General features: G+C 41.5%; 1 protein-coding gene across 1 annotated transcript in view; it reads right to left on the reverse strand.

Moving 5' to 3' along the window:
* Positions 1 to 1,209: 1,209 nt before the first annotated feature.
* LOC144517983 (protein crumbs homolog 2-like) overlaps positions 1,210 to 18,854 on the reverse strand; it is a 41,882-nt gene continuing 24,237 nt past the window's right edge. The window contains exons 7-13 of the mRNA XM_078250294.1: positions 13,183 to 14,136; positions 11,637 to 12,178; positions 9,242 to 9,407; positions 6,215 to 7,076; positions 5,420 to 5,536; positions 5,092 to 5,218; positions 1,210 to 1,431 (exon numbers count right to left, since the gene is read on the reverse strand). Of these exons, the coding sequence (XP_078106420.1) occupies positions 1,210 to 1,431; positions 5,092 to 5,218; positions 5,420 to 5,536; positions 6,215 to 7,076; positions 9,242 to 9,407; positions 11,637 to 12,178; positions 13,183 to 14,136 (2,990 nt within the window). The remainder of the gene's footprint in view (positions 1,432 to 5,091; positions 5,219 to 5,419; positions 5,537 to 6,214; positions 7,077 to 9,241; positions 9,408 to 11,636; positions 12,179 to 13,182; positions 14,137 to 18,854) is intronic.

Genomic DNA, 18,854 nt, shown 5'->3' on the forward strand with positions numbered 1-18,854 from the left:
ATACTCATGCAAATTAAACTCTGTTTGACAGAATTGATTTCACATGTATTCTTCTCCCTTTACACATCCCTCATGTCCCCAGTCATGCAAAACACAAACTGCACAGGAAGGTTTTGAATGTTTTGCTTGACTAAACCATAAATGATGAATTACTTGCCCCTATGGAGGGTGTCAGAGAGTTTCAGTTGCTGTGGTTTCCAGCCTGTGTGAATACATTCCTTAATACCTACAGACATTTGGGCTTTTCTTTAGTACACGTGGTCCTCACATGAGTTTGGTCCCATGTGAAGCTTGAGATTGTCCTCAAGACTCAACTTTGCAAAGGGGACGTCCAGCTTCAGAGCATCCTTTGACCACTCTCCCCCTGCAGGACAGCCTGAGTAATCGGCTAACTGTCACTCGTCTTTAACTGTACATCTGTGAGACTTCAACATCAGTAGTATTTCCAGGTGGAGGATCATTATTCAGTGCGTTTACATGCAGTTTAAGAACCTGAGTGATTATATTCGGGTTAAGGCAATGCCCCGTTTACTCAAACGCCATGTAAACACCTAACCCCAGCTAAAATCAAAGTACTCATACCCTGGTTAACGGACCTACAGAACTCCTTTAGTAACCGGGGTATTCGGGCATGTATACATCGGGGTAAGCTCGGGTTATGCGTCTGCGCATGCTCCGTAGGTTATAACAGCCCCTGCCCTCTCTGCTGCACGGAAATATAAGAGAGCAGTTGGAAACAACAGCGCCAAACAGCAACAGCAACAACACAAGCTTTAAACCTTTAAACCCACGCCAGTACGAGAAGTAAGGCATGAAGAATGTATTAAATGTACAGCACTGAAAATTCGTCCATGTTCTCCAGGTTTTCCAAGCTGTTGTGATTTTAAGAAAAAAACTTTTTTCCTACCAGTTGTACGTTGGTAGAGCACCACCTACTGTACCGGAGGTGGAGTTACTCTTGTTATTCTTTGCATTCTTCCCCGTTATGTATGCAGGGAGAACTGGCATAACCAGGTTCTTCACTTAACAAGGGTAAGACCATACCCCGGTTACTGCTGTGCATGTAAACGCACTGACTGAGTAATCCTCCATCACTTCTTCAGAGGGCAGGAGGGCCCGCCAGTGTGACACTGCAGAGCTTATGTTCTCTCTGCCCCTTTACATAGATCCATCTACTGGATGTGAGGCTGTGAGGCAAGGCTGCAGGCCTCAGATCAGCCTCTCCTCTGGGGGCACTTTGAGGACACTGCCCATCTCGAGCCTGGCTCCGGCCACCTCCTGTGAGCTGGGGCTGTACGTGCCCTCTGACTGCCGCTTCTTCCGCGCTGTCATGATGAGGCAAAACACCACCAGGATGGCCAGTAACACACACAGGGTGATCAGGGGAATGGTCACCACCAGCCAGGGGATTCGCTCCATATGCTCCGCTTTCTGCAAGAGCACAGAACAGATCGTTATGTACAGGGCTTTAAATAAACTTTTTTTTTTTTTATCACATGCCAAAGTGGCTAGTAGATTTTAAAAAATGACCAGCCAATGAGATTTTCCACTAGCCAAATTTCACTTCTTTCCCCCTCCTCTTTCATCTTCATTGTCACCTCTCTCTGCAGCCTTCCCGCTTTGCTCTTCTGGTTTCTTAAATCCCGAAAAATATCCCCACGTTTGTTTTTTATCTCACTAACTTTTCTTTAATTTCAGCTCCTTTGGTTTGTTTGGCGCCGTTCCGCTCGTCTTCTCTGTTTCATCATAGTTCATAACCAATACCACACACGTTAGGTCTCATAGCCAACAGTTGCAAGACACTTCACGATAAAGTTTTCCTGGGAAATGTAGGATTAGTAGGCTACTACAAGCAGTGTTGCCAGATAAAGATAACGTTTCCAAGCCACACACCACTCAAATTTCTTAGCGGAAAACAGACCAGTCTGGCAACACTCACTTTGTTCTTTGCAGCCGGCCGATTCAAACAGACGCAGTTTTATTTGCTTCTTTCATCCAAAGTGGCTAGTAACTTAACAATACCCGCTGAAGGAAAGTTTTTCCCGCATTTAGTCAGTTGCCAGGTGTTAATTTAAAACCCTGGTTATGTACCATACCTTTTTTGGTACTATTTTAATCCTTGTGTTTGTGTGTGTAATTTGACTCAACAAAGTTGCCCAAAAATAACATGGATGCATGGATCTACGTTGTTTGGAACCACAACGTTCTTCGCACATAAAATGAATGATTGCTTTCATTGAATTTGGGTTTAATTCAATTTTATAGCATTTGAAAAAAATTTTAATGATTCAAAACAGTATCCTGACTAAACTTTGACAGATGCCCGTCTGTGATTCACTCAACATCCTCTGATTATTAGTCTATTAGAACTATTAGTCAAAATGATTTATAACTCAGCTTTTAACTCCAAAACTGAGGTATAATGTCATATAAATTAGGTGTATTGACCATGAATAAAAAAGTGTTAAAGAAATTGACAAAAACACTTAAAAAACAGCCAAAAGAAATTTTGACGCGGAACAACAACAAGTTCACAGTCGACAGGAAGAGAACACAAGGGGTAAATATGGCACCGAGTAGATTAGAAGTTGTAACTAATGGGTTTATTAATGGTTAATAGATGATTTATAGATGATTTTTTTTTTCTCCCCTTGCATGACTGTTGCCTTGTCTGCAGAGAATCTGGACAAAAAACTATTACTAACTTAAGTCTGTGAACTAATAAGCCATTATGACTGCAGTTATACATGGTAATATGTTGTTGAATGTTAAATTGATTTTAGTCCAGATGCTCTGCAGCACTTTTAAAGAATGTCAGCGGTCAAACCGTCAAACCATTGGAGTGATCCTCATGATAAACTTTGCTGGAAAAATAACGTTTGGTTACAAGGTAACCTTGGTACTCTGAGTGAAGAGACTATCTCTACAGGGCACGGCCGCTCGGATACCGTTCCAATTAATATAAATCAGTGAACCCATGCACACCTGGGCCTTTTATGTCCAAGCATGGGCCAGGTAGAGGTGTGTCTTAAAGTGATATAAACTTCAACTGCCCCAGTGGGTCAGTCCCCCGTACATATGGAATATGTAACTCTGTGGAGAGATAGTCCACATACGATAGAGAACACAGTATGTGAAAATGTGAAATGTTTACTCTTATTCAGCCACAAGAGCATTAGTGAGGCCAGAAACCCAAGAGGGCTTACAGATTACTTCCATGGTATGACAGAGATACTTTTTTTTTATTATAATTTTTTTGCAATAATAAGGTTCACTTTCTAGCATCCTATACACTACTTAACTTATGTGTAACACACTCCTGTTGTTTATATACGTTTTCTTTATAGTGTTTTATTAGTATTTCCATTCCGGCTAGGCGATATGGCTAAAATCTTCTATCCCGATATAGGTAATTTAATATCTCGATGACGATATTTATCATGATATAGCATGTTTTCTGGTAATTCAATAAATAAAAAGTCTACATAAAAAAACACAAAATGTTTGTATTCTCCTGTAGGAATTAAATACTTCACAAACGGAAAGTAGAGTAGAGCACTACTAGAGTAGAGGACAAAAGACGCACCGGTGATGTTTGACGACACTCCTACTCAAAATACTACTCAAAGTGATATTACAAAATTTAATTTCAGACATGTATTTACAATTTTATTCATATATTACGCTACTTTTGTGAACCCGAGACTTTTGTAAACTCATTTAGAGCACCAAAACAATTGAGTGTAGGTATGTTTTTCACAAGATATTTGAGAAATATTTCTGCTTTAGGGCCAATTTATCTCTTTATGCATTGCTCTGAATCCATTTTGGGCGTCACTATACAGAAATCTGAGTTTGATCTGAACATTTTGATATGAAACGCATAATAAGGTTATATTTAAAAACCCTTAAAAGGAGAATTCAAGAAGATATCTAAAAATGCCCTTAGACCTCAGAGGGTTAAGGACTGTAATGTAAAATGAACATAACGCCCAAGGATCAGAACGTAAAGCGCTGTCCAAATGGCGTAAATATGGCTGTAATGCAGCAATAGAAACGATAATAATAAAGATAAAAAGTATATACGACAGACATTTTTATGTCGTTTTGACGATTTATATCGTCGTATTGCCCAGCCCTATTTGCTGTTATAATAACACTTTTTGTAACTTTTCTAACCTACTCACCTTTAGTTATACAATACTGTACCTTAATTTAAGTGATTTTCAGGTATCAACTGGAATGTAAAAGTTTACATGTTCCCTTATGTGTATGGAACATTCTGCAACCTTTAGTGCTATTTCAGAAATCCTGAAAGGTTACACATTTGAAGAGGTTAATACTGGACTGGGCCAATACATTATGGATTAAGATATAGTAATGCTATTTTGCTGTCCCTTGTGTTTTAAACATACTTTTCATGTACTTTATGTCTGTTGTTTCCTATTAACAGATCATGGCTTCTGTAGTATGGAGCACCTCCAGGATCTTGGAAATTGGAAATTTTATTTAATAAATATTACAATTTAAATATTAAATAATTGTACATTAAAACAGGAATTATCAAACTGGTTTTCAAATTCATTATTTAATCCATTATTAAATAGAGGAACTATGAGAAGAGTTTCAAAGTTAAACTTTAAAATAGTAAATAAATGCATCATTTAAAAATACATTAATGAATTAATGAATAAAAAAAGAGCATTTTCCTTATCCAATTCCAAATCGAATTTGATAATAATTTCCTCTTTCATGTAGGCGTTCCCTGAGCCTTTAGGGCCTGGTGCTAGTTGGAAAGACAATGCAAATTAGCATGGAAACAAGCTCTCTGATTGGCCTGGCCTATTATATTCATAGGTTTCAGTCACGCTGTGTATTGTAAATAATATGTACTTAAAATAATTGTATAAGTAGTGAAACAATACAAATGCAAACCATGCAAAAATACGTTTTCCTATTTAAACTGTAGCAGCTAAAGGTTAGGCTACTTGCATCTAAGCCATGGATATTAAACCCGTCACTCAGATTCAGGTTCTAATTTTGCACATGTGCTGTGAAAGTGAATTAACTCAAAGCCAGTCTGTCACTTACGTTGCTCTCGCACACTGTGCCGCTGAAACCCGGCACACACACACACTGGAAGTGGTTGAGTCTGTCCAGACAGGTGGCACCGTTGAGACAAGGGCTGGACTCACACTCATCTATTTCTGTCTCACACCTGAAACACATCAGAAGGGTTTTAACACAACCCTGACTGACAAAGCAGACACATATACACACACACACATACACACACACACACACACACACACACACACACACACTCCTGACACTCCTCCTTTACACTTGGATGTGGTTCAGACTTTCTCCTGAGCAGCAGGTGTGTGTGTGTGTGTGGTGAGGAATGTGCGGCTCTCACCTGGCACCCGTGTATCCCGGCTTGCAGGTGCAGTTGCCTCCAGAGTCACCTCCTATACAAACCCCTCCGTTATGACACTCTGTGTATGCATCGCACGCCACTGGAGGGAACCGCCACCTATTGGACACACACACTCATTACACTCTAAGGTATGATTTTTGTAGTTATACAAGTTATTTAGATGACCTTTAATAATGACCCAAAGTCCGTGCAGGTGAAACTAAGATCTTCACAATTAATCCAACAATCATACAATAATGATTTTGGCGCCCACCTTATTTTGAACAAGAGTGGGTGTGATTTGACACTTTGCATTGACAGTGGCTTGTGCCACATCAAATGAAGCATTCTACTTTCTGACTGATTACAACCTTTTTCATTGCACAGGCAACTTACTAATATTAATAAATGGTTAACTTCTGGGTATACAATTGCATTGTTGCTGTTGTTATTATTGAATCTACTCTCGTATATTTTAAGGAGTAAAGAATTATCTGAAGCAAATGTTTTTATAAGAATGCCGTGAACATGAAGCCAGTTATGTGTAGCAATGAAACAAAACTAATCAATATTTTTTAATAATAACAATTATTGACAAAAGCATATTGTCCCAGCCCACAGCTAATCACCAGCATGTCTACACAAACGGCCAACTAGAAAGGATGCTTATTCAGCCTACAATGATGTCATTACACTGCAGCATAATCAGGTCACTGATGAGTCATGGTAATTCTCAAAAATATGTGCAAAAGGTAAAAAGCCTAAAGTGTGCTGTGTAGAAAGCGTTGTACTCACTGGCAGCGTTTGCCGACGTAGCCAGGAGGACATGAACAGGTGTGAGCTCCCAACCTGTCCACGCAGGTTCCTCCATTCACACAGCTGAACTCCACACAGTTATCCACCTCTTCTTGACAGTTTGTCCCTATGTATCCAGGCTCACAGTCACACTGGTAGTCTGCCAGAAGGTCTGTACATGTACCGTAGACACAGGGACCTGAAGAACACTCATTAACATCCAGCTCGCACAGTTCCCCCTCCCATCCTGCGCTGCAGCTGCAGTTAAACTCATTAAACTGGTCCTGGCATACACCCTGGTTGAGGCAGGGCTGGGAATCGCAAATCGGTTCACCTTGGCATCCTATGATTGGCTCGTGCCCACCCAATCTGGAGAACCGGCTCACCTGCGGGGCGTCTGGTACATTTATGAGCGGCAGGTAGACTCCACCCACTCTCACCTCCCCTAAACATCCAGTGTATTTCTCCGCCAGCCAGATTTTGGTGTCATTCAGGAAGTTAAGGTTGCCGCCAACGCCGAAGCTACCACCAACTCTCTGCCCATCGACGGTAAGGCGCCAGCGGGATGCTAACTCTGTGGGATCAACCATGGTCAGCTGGATGTGATGCCATGCTCCGTCTGCGATGGCTCTGTCACTTGTGAAGGCCAGCAGCTCTGCACTCGCCCCGCTGTTTAATTTGACCAGCAGGGAGGAGTTGAGCAGACCAATGCAGAAGACTTCGGCTCTGCTGCCGGCTCGCAACAAGATCCCGCTCTCGTCCCGCGTCCGTACATCCATGGTGATGTTGGTAACAGGGCTCAGCAGGGAACCGTTGGAAACATACTGAAGAGCGTTGTCCTGAAAAATGGCTTCAGTTAAACCTGTGGGAGGAAAATATCATGTGAGCAGTTTTGAAATGTTACTGACACCAAGAATTGTGTACAAGTTACATGCTGACTCAAAACTTGTGCAGACAGAGATCATTTTTCTTTCAAAACGCTGTCTAAAAATGAAAACGTAGTAATGTGGATGTAGCCTGGGACAATTACCCTGATTATGTCATCATTTCTCAGTTTAAGCTATGTGACTAAAAATGTTTAATGAAAGCCATCAGTACATACTGGGAGCGTGGAACTTGAAAGACATGAGCATTAACCAGGCAAAGGTCTAATGAAAGTATCACATTGCATTATGGGGAATGTAGTGTAGTGATTGTTTTGGGAGCTTGGTCTATACTAAAGAGAAAATGTCAGGACAGTTCTACATCTCCCGCACTGGTTTCGCCCATTCTTCTTTTAATGTTTCCACTAACTTTAAGGGAGTTCAATAGTAAATTGCTCAAGTATCACTTGAATAGTAATGTTTTAAAATTTTATAAACAGGGTTTTCCCTTCCATTATAAGGCTTAGGCACAGCACCCAAGCCGTTTTGGGCCACACCACCTAAGCCAATTGAATATAGAATCAAAGTGGACTGCTTCGGAAAATAACTAAACTATATTTCCCAGAGCTAAAGGAAGTGGTGTAGTACTCGAGATCGATCTTGGTCTTAAGACCACTTTTTGAAGGTCTCGTCTAGGAATAGACCACTTTTTTACATGGCCTTGTCTCGGTCTCAGATAAAGAGGACTCTGGATTTTATTTCAAGACCAGTCAAGACCACAACTGCAGGGATATCATTAAATTGCCTGTGTATTGTCTGATTTACAGTATGTGATAACATCATTACTGTGATTGGATGTAAAACGTCCTGCCTCAAATGCAACCAATAACTTGACTCATTTCTAATTTGAAATATGTTACTGTTAACGCCCTCTCCCTGCCCCCTAAACACACTCCCAAGAAAGTGAATGAAAAGGGAGACAGGAGAAAAATGTTGGCGTCTGGGAGACGTCAGCCAAATCATCGGTAATACAATTTAGCTACCTAACTAGTTAACAACATCTAAAAGAAAACACACAGTAATGTGTAAATTCTGCAATGTAACACTGATTTAGACAGCCAAGACCACCTCAAATTTTTATCGGCACTTAGAAAGGAAGCATAAAGAAAGGTAAGCTAAGTGTAAGTGATGCTAGCGAAGCTAGCTAGCTAACGTTATCAATCTGCCATTGTACCAAAACTCTTCAGCAGTGTGGGACTCGCACTGGTCTGGTCTTGGTCTTGACTCGGTCTCGCCCGGCGTTAGTCTTGCCTTGGGCTCAACCCCTTAAAGTCTTGGTCTTGTCTGGGTCTCCATACACTCTGGTCTTGGTAATGACTTGGTCTTGGTTTAGGTGGTCTTGACTACAACACTGTCCAATGGTTCTAGTTGGTCCCCAGTGGACTTATTTAGCAGGTTTTGTCTTTAAACTGTATATCGGTGTTGTTTATTTTTTATCTGCTCTAGCTTTTCCAACTTTTTGTACACAGATAGGGTAATAATAATGGTCCAAAATGATGTAAAATTGCAATTAACATTTTCTTGGGGGAGGACCTCCAAACCCCCTGCCATATATGTGCACCTAACTCTTCCACAAACTAAGGGAAAAAGCTCATATATATAACATCTCTCTTAATCTACTGATGAGTCAAAAATCGACAGTCAGGATTTCAAATCCCACTGCAGTCACACATGATGGGTAATCAAGATCACTGGAATAAGCCACAAGTAAACAGATTTTTGTTCATTAGATCTGTTGTCAGTGTCGCATTTCCGGTGTGTCTCTGAGGTTCCCTGTTCCCATTTTATTTCTGCTACTTGGAAAAAGCATCAACCATAAACTATTTATTTGTTGTTTGTGTATTTCAGTAGGTCGGATAATTTCTCTTCTTAGCACCCTTTGCAGTCAAACTCTTGAGGTCATAGAGTTTCTTCCCTCTCTCGTTTTTCCTTTGATGTCAGGATCTAGGGTTGGCAGGTTGTCCTTAACTGGAGCTTCAGAAACGTTTCAAGACGGTAAGTCTAATTAAGAAATTAAGAGCTAAACAAATAAACTTGACCTCACCTGACTTGACTCGCCCTACCTTGATAAGAGAGTGATAATCACTGTCAAAAGTTTACTCACACTCATATCCGTCCTGTAGGTCCACACAGCGTATTGCGTCAGAACAAGGGTTGTCGACGCACCACAAACGTGTTGCGCACAGCCGGCCTGAGAAGTTAATGGAACAGTTGCACTTGAAGTCATTCCAGGTAACCTGACACTGTCCACCATTAAAACAGGGCTGATCCTGTGACAAGACAAACACAGATGGATGGATTAGATGATCACTTGTAAAATCTCCCACCTGATGCGATGGCAGAGAGGATTGAGCGGTAACTTACAGATCAAAGGGATTCACAACCAGATCAATGTTAATAGGGTTGAGGCAAAACAGTACAGCACTATCTATCAGCCATCAAACAGCACCGCCGAGGCGCTGTTAGAGCTACACACTGGCAAAACATAATAGGGTTTATCTGGGGCTTTTTATTAAAACTGTATATTAGCCACACACTTTTGTCAATCTCTGATATGTTGGATGTCATGCACTCTTTTTGCTTAATTACATAATATAGCCATGTTAAAGTGGTTCTAGAGATGGCAATGTTGGTTGGTCAGTGTGTTGGTCCACCACCTTGGTCCAAACTGAAATTTCACACAAAAAATCTATTGGATGGGTTGGAATTAAATGTGGTAGGCTACAGACCCCAGAGAATGAATTCAAATGACTTTGGTGATCTAGACATTACATTCCCCATTAGCCTTAGCTACACTTTAACAGCAATGCTAACATAGGATGTAAACATCCAGTAGTTGTATATTTACCTGCTGACTTTAGTGTGGCAAAGAAACTAATGATTATTTTCATTGTCTAATAATCTGTCGTCCTCAAATGAGAAGAACAACTGAGATGGAGTACAGCTAAAGCTGGAGACATACAGCTTTAAACACCATGGCCTGTCAAACCAAACCTTACTGTACACCATTTCCCACAATAGTGGTAAAAATTTAACGGGGTCAATCTAACACTGTGCATTACAGCCTCACTGTTGGAGGTAAGGTAGCTCAAGACATTGAACAACTCTATTGAACAATGTATCACTACAACAAAGTTCGACCAAGCCTAATACAAAAAATGATTTATGATGCAACACATGAAGCAGATTCCATGTTATTGTGCATTAATTTTCTCTTTGTTAGTTTGACAGTAGCATTAATAGTAGCTGTAGTAGCGGTAGCAGAAGCAGGAGTTGTAGAAAAATGTGCTGTAGAGAATCATAGTAGAAAAAGTATAAGTAACAGAGGTCAGGCTGTTCTTACGAACCATTCGTACATATCGCTACGAAAAGTAATGCACTTTAATTCGTATGTATTCCACGATGTGCACGAAAGGCACCACGATAAGTGGTGTAATATAACATAAGTACATTTACTCAAGTACTCTACTTAAGTACAAATTGGAGGTACTTGTATTTTACTTAAGTCTTTTCTTTTAATGCCACTTTCTACTTCTGCTCCGCTACATTTCAGAGAAAAATATTGTACTTTTTACTCCACTACACTAATCTGACAGCTTTAGTTACTTACTTTACAAATTAAGATTTTAGCACACAAAACACATGTAGTTTATAAAATACGATGTTGTATTATAACAATATAACGGCCAAGAAGTCCAGCTGAAATGATTAGACGATTAAACACATAGTTGATGGACAGAACAGTTTGGATCGTTTTCAGTTTCTAAAACGTGAGATCTTGTGTCGGGGAAAGCACAAGATTTTCACCCAGGAAACATGTGTTTGTGTCCCGGGAGTACTACTTGGGGACCGGCATGTAAATCCAAATCTTAACTCGTCATTTTGGTCGTCGGTGCATGGCGGTCATCTTTTGTCGGCTAAACTCAACTGCAAAGGCCCCTGAAAGGACTATCACCTCGCAGTGCCCTCTACCCAGCTCACAGTCTCCTTTTGTTGACTAAACTCAACTGAAACAGCCTCTGAAATGACTTCTCGGCTAAATTTAACTGTAAAGACCGCTAAACTTAACTGTCATGTGACTGGTTGTCACTTCAACCAGCCGGCGGTTGTGTAATTTTGTAGGATATCATACGAATTGATGTGCATACGTTTTCGTACGATATCATACAAACCCATTCATGAAAATGTGTTGCAGAGGTAGTCTTAGTGACAGCTGAGCAGTAGTTTAGGTTCGAAAGACCCCTGACCCAAATGTTGTTTGGGATTACCATGGGAGCCTTGAAATTAAATAGAATTTTGTTGCGGTGTAAAAATAGTCAGGTGTAAATATTCATAATTGTACTCTAGTTCAAAAATGTTAGTAACATTACCAAACGGAATATCACTTCAGCCTTTCTCTACATTTCATGATTTTGAGAGAAGCATACATTTCGTCAAATGTATATCAATTAAGTAGTTAAGGTGATAATAATGCAGCTGGTTATACATTTCTCTTTTACCTTGCATGTGTCATCACTTTGGCATCCTGGCAGCACGTTCTCCTCTGTGCCTGCCTGGTAAACTTCCACCCCCTCTGCATGATCCTCAGTGGTCAGATGCTTGTGGTCCAGCTGAATGTCCTGCAGGCAGCCCTTGAAATTTCCACCCCAGGCATTCATGCTCTTGCCTGCAGGGAGCCCTCCCACATATACCACGTCCCCTGCCTCTACACTCACATTCCCTAATGCCCGATGATTCCCTGCTTTGGGGTAGACTACATGGCCATACTGTACCTTTACAGTCACTAAATTGTTGTTGCCGTCAGTGACGAACATGGCCTCTGACAGCAGAGTGGTGTGAGGGCTGTAAATAGCTACAGTGCCCTCCTTCAGATAGAGTGTCAGGTAGGGCTTTCCTTCTCGACGGAGTTGCAGGAGCAGACCGTTGTGTTTGAGGGAACGCATTAAAAAGGAGATAGTGAAGTTGTCTCCATGAGTTTCCGAGATGTTGAAGCTGGCGTAGCTGGTGGTGTTCTCATGTCCGAAGGTCCAGGATGGATACTCTGAGGGGGGATGGGAAGCACACATTTGTCAGTATATTAACCAACACACTGGCACATGCTACACCTACATCAGCAATACTTTTTTGTACTTTTTACTTATTTTGGGGAGGTACTACTGAAACGGTTTTATAATGTCTTGTGAGGCTATTGAGGAGCATTTTCAAGACACAACACTTGTGTGTCTCAGCTCTGGCTTGAACTGTACTTTTAAACAGAAATTTTGAAAGAAGTGCATTTACTAGGAAGGTAAATGGTTGAGTTGCATCACGGTAAGTGCAGGATGCAGTGCTTTTTGACCCATACTGTATGGAACACATGTCAGGATTGGGCCTGTGCTGCGTTATTACATTTTTTATGTCTAATGTAAAGCATTTTGAATGGCTTTGCCGTTGTGAGGTGCTATTCTTTTTTTCTGCCCAAACTTTATGGCAGTGCAATACTAGATTGCTGGAGTAATTCTTTAACACATCATGCTGAATTTGTGGTGGCTTTATTTGTATCTCTTTGTATCTATGAGACTGAAGAGAAATTCCATTAACACTTTTTTTTTTTGCACCAAACTCTGTGATTTGGCATGATAGCAGCCCCAAACAGCAGTAAGAGCTAACTCCACTTCATAATGGGAGGTAAAGAAGCTTAGACTTTGATATATCCAGCTTTGTTCAGACAAAGTGTTTGTTAAGTGCTCATTAGAAGGGACTTTGGTTTTCATTCATACTTTTTGATTTGTCATACCCTCACTAAAAAATAGGATCCTCACTTTGAGCGAGATACTGTAGCATATGGACAACAATACCAAGAGATCAAATTGGCATACCAATCTGTGTTTGTCTCAAGTATTGGTCACAGGGTAAGAATCCCACATACACAGGCATTCCAACAGTTCCTCCTACACATAGTCTTGAAGACCACCACTCTGATCGCTAGCCACAAAGTAATCTATTCAGTGGTCTATAAGTAGTGGTTTTGCTGCAAACCTATAAGTATACTATAGGTATTCTCACCTTTCCCACAGCTTTCGCCATAGTAGGGCCGATAACACCGACAGCTGGGACGAACCCACATGTCCACACACTGCCCACGTTGCATGCATGGGTCATCTTGACACCAATCGTTTTTGCTGCATCCCATTTCCAAGGCCTGGTTCTCCTCTTTAATGAGATCCTGAGGTAGAAGCAGCTTGTGGTCAACTTGAAGGTCTTGCATGCAGCCAATGAACCCCCTTCCGCTGGACGTTTGGGCCAAATATTCCTGCGGTGCCCCTCCAACATACAGATGTTGAAAGGAGCTAGGCTGTAGGAAGATAAGATGATTGTAGCCCTCATTTTTCACCAGGCACTCTTCCTCACAGCCGGGTCCTTTTACGACCAGAACCAGCCTCTCATCCATGGTCACAGTGGCCTGGTGCCATTCCCCGTCATTGACTGGGCCAGGGTAAATTACCTGCAGTACCTTCCCTGACTTCACCCTGGCCTGAAGGGAGCCTCCAACAAGCTCCAAGGAGACAAAGCGCTCCATGGTGCCCCGGTAGTACAGCACCATGTCGGGCAGAGTGCTCCTGAATCGGAGCTGCATGTGGAGCCCGTCATTGTGGTCTTTGGTCTCTCGTTTTGTCCTGTTTTTTGAAATAGGCAGCTGCATGTGGATGTAGCCCTCAGAGTTGAAGGAGAAGGTGGTGGAGGTGTTGCAGCGTTCTCCGGTCCAGCCAGGCGGACACAGGCAGGTGTAGCTGTGCTCTCCATCATTGGTCAGTACGGGGACGCAACCTGCTCCATGTTGACACTGGTGCTGTTGGCAGCCGATCAGAAGGACGTCACAGTCTCGCCCGCCCCAAGGCTCCTGGCCAGGCTCTGGCACGGGGCAGTGACATCTATAGGAGTTGGCATCGTCTTCACACGTGGCGCCATTCTGGCAGGGATCGCTCTCGCACTCGTTGATGTCCTCCTCACAGTGTACACCTGCATGGAGAGACACTCACGTTTAGTACTACAACTTACTTTAACAACGCTCATTAAACTCTTCAGCCAAAACACCGCCTTCACATGGATTACAAAGGAAGTCATGTTTCATAATAATTTAGTTATCTCATGATTCTTCTTAATCAATCAAGGAGGATGCACTGGGAGCCTGGAAATTCAAACTAGACACAGAACTTAGCACATACAGATGAACAGGCAGATTTGGTTCAGACAAGGCATTCATTTGTCATTTGCAGATGAGGAAATGACTGGAGGGAATGGCCATTAATTGCACAATTAGAGAATAATTAGATCCGCACATAATCCCTCAACACAATTAAACCAGTGTCTGTCATACTGACTGTATCAGCTACACACTGAAATAATGCACTATATGCTTGTCAGACAAACTTGTTCACACACACCCTGTGCCAGAATTACAGTCTACTGAATGTATCTGGTTTTAGTAGTCACAGCCATCTATTCAAACCGCATTCAACATTAAGCCCTGGCAGCATCAGTCAACTCGCATTAACATAGTCCTTTAAAATACTCTACACCCAAGGAACCCTAAAGCTGTTCATCCTCTCTGTGTGCCAAGACTCCACCCTCATTCACAAGCACGCAACTTTCTTCTTTGCTAATGTAGCATTAAAGTGCTGTACCATACTGTACCTGTCAGCCACCAGAGCCCAGAGCAGCAGCACAGCAGCAGCATCAACCTGCTTCCCCCCATGATCCACTGAGTCAACAGCCAACACACTTCTCACACTGCTGGCTGACAGAATTGACACAACCAGGCTTGCTTTCTTTTTTCTCTCTCTCTCTCTCTCTCTCTCTCGCTTTAGCTTACAAAGCAGAAGTGCCTCCACTCCTCCACTCTGTACCAGGCAGATAGGCAGAAGTGATTACAAGGCAGCCCTGCCCACCTCTTCTTTTCCTAACTCTCTTTCTCCCTCCTCCGTCCCTCCCCGAATCCCTCCCTCACACCCCCTGCTCCTCTCCTGTCTGCAGCCCAGCCCTGGCAGAGCAGTAAGCTTACAGCCTCCAGCTGGCTCCTGTCAGTGCTTGACAAGAGGAATGCAGTGCTGCATCCCCTCCCTGCTTCATGTGCTGTCCTGTGGATGCCCACTAGTGGCTGGAGCTACGAGAATGAACCTGCAGGAGGTGCTGCAGGTTCTAGGTTTCAGGCCTGAGCACGGCTGGACCGATACATGGAGCCCATATTGATGACGGGACTTTTATTAACTTTTAGCATAGCAGCTAGTCAGTCTCATCCATCATTGTGGCTGATTTGATCACATTGTTTGTGTATTGCCTGTGGGAAGACTTGCTTCTGAACTGATTCTAAGACAATTTAAGGAGATTCAACACTAGTATTACACTAGTAAAAAATGAAATTTGGAGTTCAGAAATTATTTTGAAATTATGGGGGAAATAACTTCAGATTTATAGATTTTAATGGTTATAATGTTTGAAATAAATTATGAATGGTCAGTCAATTACGAGATTAAAGTCTCAGAATTTTAACCTCACAATCCTAACTTTTTCTCAAAATTCTGAAATACAAAAGCCAGACTGTCTAAGCTGTGGTGACATTTAAGTCTTACATTCTCTGACTTTATTCTGACCTTTATGTCCTATTTGATTGTCAAAATTCTGTGTTTTGTTGTATGGTCGCCAGGGTTGGGTAGGAAAGGGTGTGTGGGATAAAAGTTAATTGAAAATGTTATGTTTGAATTATATGTTCCCTTAAATGAGGCTTAGCAGAAGATAGGAGGAGGAAATGAAACGAGGAAAGGGAACCTTCTCATTCATTCTCACTCTCTTACATCTTAATCTGCTGACTATGGGCGTTCACGCTTTCAGTTAAACCAACCAGATTCTGCCAAGGTCTCTGTGAGCCAATCATATCATTGCTGTTGCCCTACACCACCACCAGTTTCTAGACTCCATCTGGGGGATATTCCTGTACTACCCATGGCCTTTCTACCCCCTAAAAAATGTATGACATTGCGATGGGGTCCACATCTCTGAACCTGATTGTGCATGATGTCAATACATTTATTTCACTCTCAAATAAAGTCTCTCCTATTTGAAATTCAGTTGTTAAACAATTGATTAGAAAACAAATCTCAGATTTTACTTTAGTCAAACTATATTCAAACATGTATTCTTGAATTCTGCCTTTATTCACGTAATTCATCTCAGAGATCATCTTCTTCCATATTGGCAATGCTCACAGTATTCGGTGATATAAATGTTTTTTTCAACAAGGTTTTCACCTAAGCCTCTGAAAGAACATTTACAAATGGAACTCTGATACAACCAGCACATGCATCAGCATTGATGTGGTTGATACTAGCTGGAAATCTGGAGATACAGTGTATGAATAATGCAGATTTTTTTTTTCACATGGACTGTGTTTACTTAAAGCGTAACTCTCGCCAAAATGCAACCTAGGGTCTTTTTGTGAATGTACCTGAGTCAAACTTTCGTTTAAAAGCATATTTAGGACAGAAGCGCCACTTTTAAGATTTACCGTATTCTCGTTTTTCGGTCAAATGGCCTTTTGAATGGGAGTGCTAGGGGCACTTTTATGCTAGCCTCAAAATAGCTATTTTTAAAACACTAAGAAGGCTCGACACAACATGAAACTTTGCTTGAAGTATCACCAGGGGCTCTACACATGAATGCAAGCATTGAGAACATTGTTTGTGTACAGAGAGTTTACTAAAAAGAAAGGTTTTGAGCAATTCACGTTAGCAGTTGTTGTTTACGCTATCCGCCATTTTCCCAGTCCAAAATAGGCGATCTCCGAATGCGAATGAACGGACTCCATAGGAGGACATGTCATTCTTATATGAGGCTACTTTTTCAACTACAAGGTCAATATTGTGTTTCACTAACGACAAAACAACGAATTATCCGTGCATTTATATGGAACTAAGCTTTAGGAGCTTTCCATCTTTACTCTCCTCCCTCAACTATTTTTGTCTGGCTCGATAGACGGCGACCAGAAGAACAACAGCTACAGTGAGTTACTCAAAACCTCTTTTTGTAGTAAACTCTGTGTACACAAACAATGTTGTCAATGCTTTTGTTAAGGTGTAGAGCCCCTGGTGATACTTTGAGCAAAGTTTCATGTTGTGTCGAGCCTTCTTAGTGTTTTAAAAATAGCTATTTTGAGGCTAGCATAAAAGTGCCCCTAGCACTCCCATTCAAAAGGCCATTTGACCGAAAAACGAGAATACGGTAAATCTTAAAAGTGGCGCTTCTGTCCTAAATATGCTTTTAAACGAAAGTTTGACGCGGGTACATTCACAAAAAGACCCTAGGTTGCATTTTGGCGAGAGTTACACTTTAACCAAGCTTTAAAAGCATCCACCTGTTGCTGATGATGTGATGAGCAAAACCGGGGGAAGGCACAATGTGAAACGCGTTATTCATAATATATCACCACACTAATAACCCTAACCCAGAGGTGTCAAACTCATTGAGTTCATGGGCCACATACCCCTAATTTGATCTAAAGTGGGACAGACCAGTAAACCACTCCAGAAAGATCAGAGACTTTTTCTGCCACAGAGTTTCTTGTCAGCGTGATGTTTGCAAACGCAAGTTGCTTCTGCTACTACAGCATTCCCATTGTAGGAAAAAAAACTATAATTTTACGGATCCGGGAGAGAGGGGTAATAGTCTGAGAAAAAAACTCTGAATTTCGAAGATTAAAGTCGTAAATTTACGGAAAAAGAACTTGGATATTCTCTGACATTAAAGTGGTAAATTTGGAATCGGCATTAATTACTTCTCTTCAATTTTCACACTTTGCAATATCATCCAGTGGGCCTGATTGGACCCTTTGGCGGGTCAGTTCTGGCCCAGGGGCCGTATGTTTGACACCACTGCCTTAACCCAAACAGATCCTGCATCGGCCTTTAAAATCTTAGCTCCTTACTCCTTTCTCTATAAGCATGGCTCAAGTACAATGTAGAGAGCACAAGCAAGGCAGCTTTATTTGTATAGCACATTTCAGCAACAGGGCATTACATGAAAACAGATTAAAAAATTTAAAACAGATAAAATAAGAGAAAAAATTTTTTACAGTGCAGTATAAGAAATTAAACATTGAAGAGCAGTTAAAACAGTTAAATATATAAAAGCAGATAAAATAACTTTCCTGGACTCAGTGATCCATTTTTTGGAAAGCCAAAGCTTTTTGACCAATATGACAGATATCTCAAGCAGTCCGGTCCATATTTTCTAATCATCTCACCCACTATGGGTCCAGATGCGTCGCACGGCTTTGAGGTTTCATTCCCCATAGTTAGAGAAGCTTTTCTTGAGTATACTCTTATCTTTTTCGATGTGGTCGTCACCGCAAAGCTTAGTTCTTTTCTTCGGCAAACCTTGTAAAACCCGGTACAGCCCTGCAGACAAAAATCTTTTAATAGCCAAGAACGTATTCTTAAACTATTTTATTTCTTCTGCAGTCTGTCTCTAAATGGCCAAGAAAGGTTCATCTCTACAAGCAGGGTTCATCTCTACAGGCTTAACAACCGGTTATAGTGACGACCACCTCACACACGTGAAAAGTTAACCTCTTGCACACGTGCCATACAACGTTAATAGGATCATATTTTTTTTAGCCACATGGGGTTTTCCTCTCTCTTTCCTCACTGTTGCACAGTAGTGAAATGTTTACCGCATAGCACACC

This window comes from Sander vitreus, chromosome 5, assembly GCF_031162955.1.
Source record: "Sander vitreus isolate 19-12246 chromosome 5, sanVit1, whole genome shotgun sequence".
In the NCBI taxonomy this organism is placed as follows: Eukaryota; Metazoa; Chordata; class Actinopteri; order Perciformes; family Percidae; genus Sander; species Sander vitreus.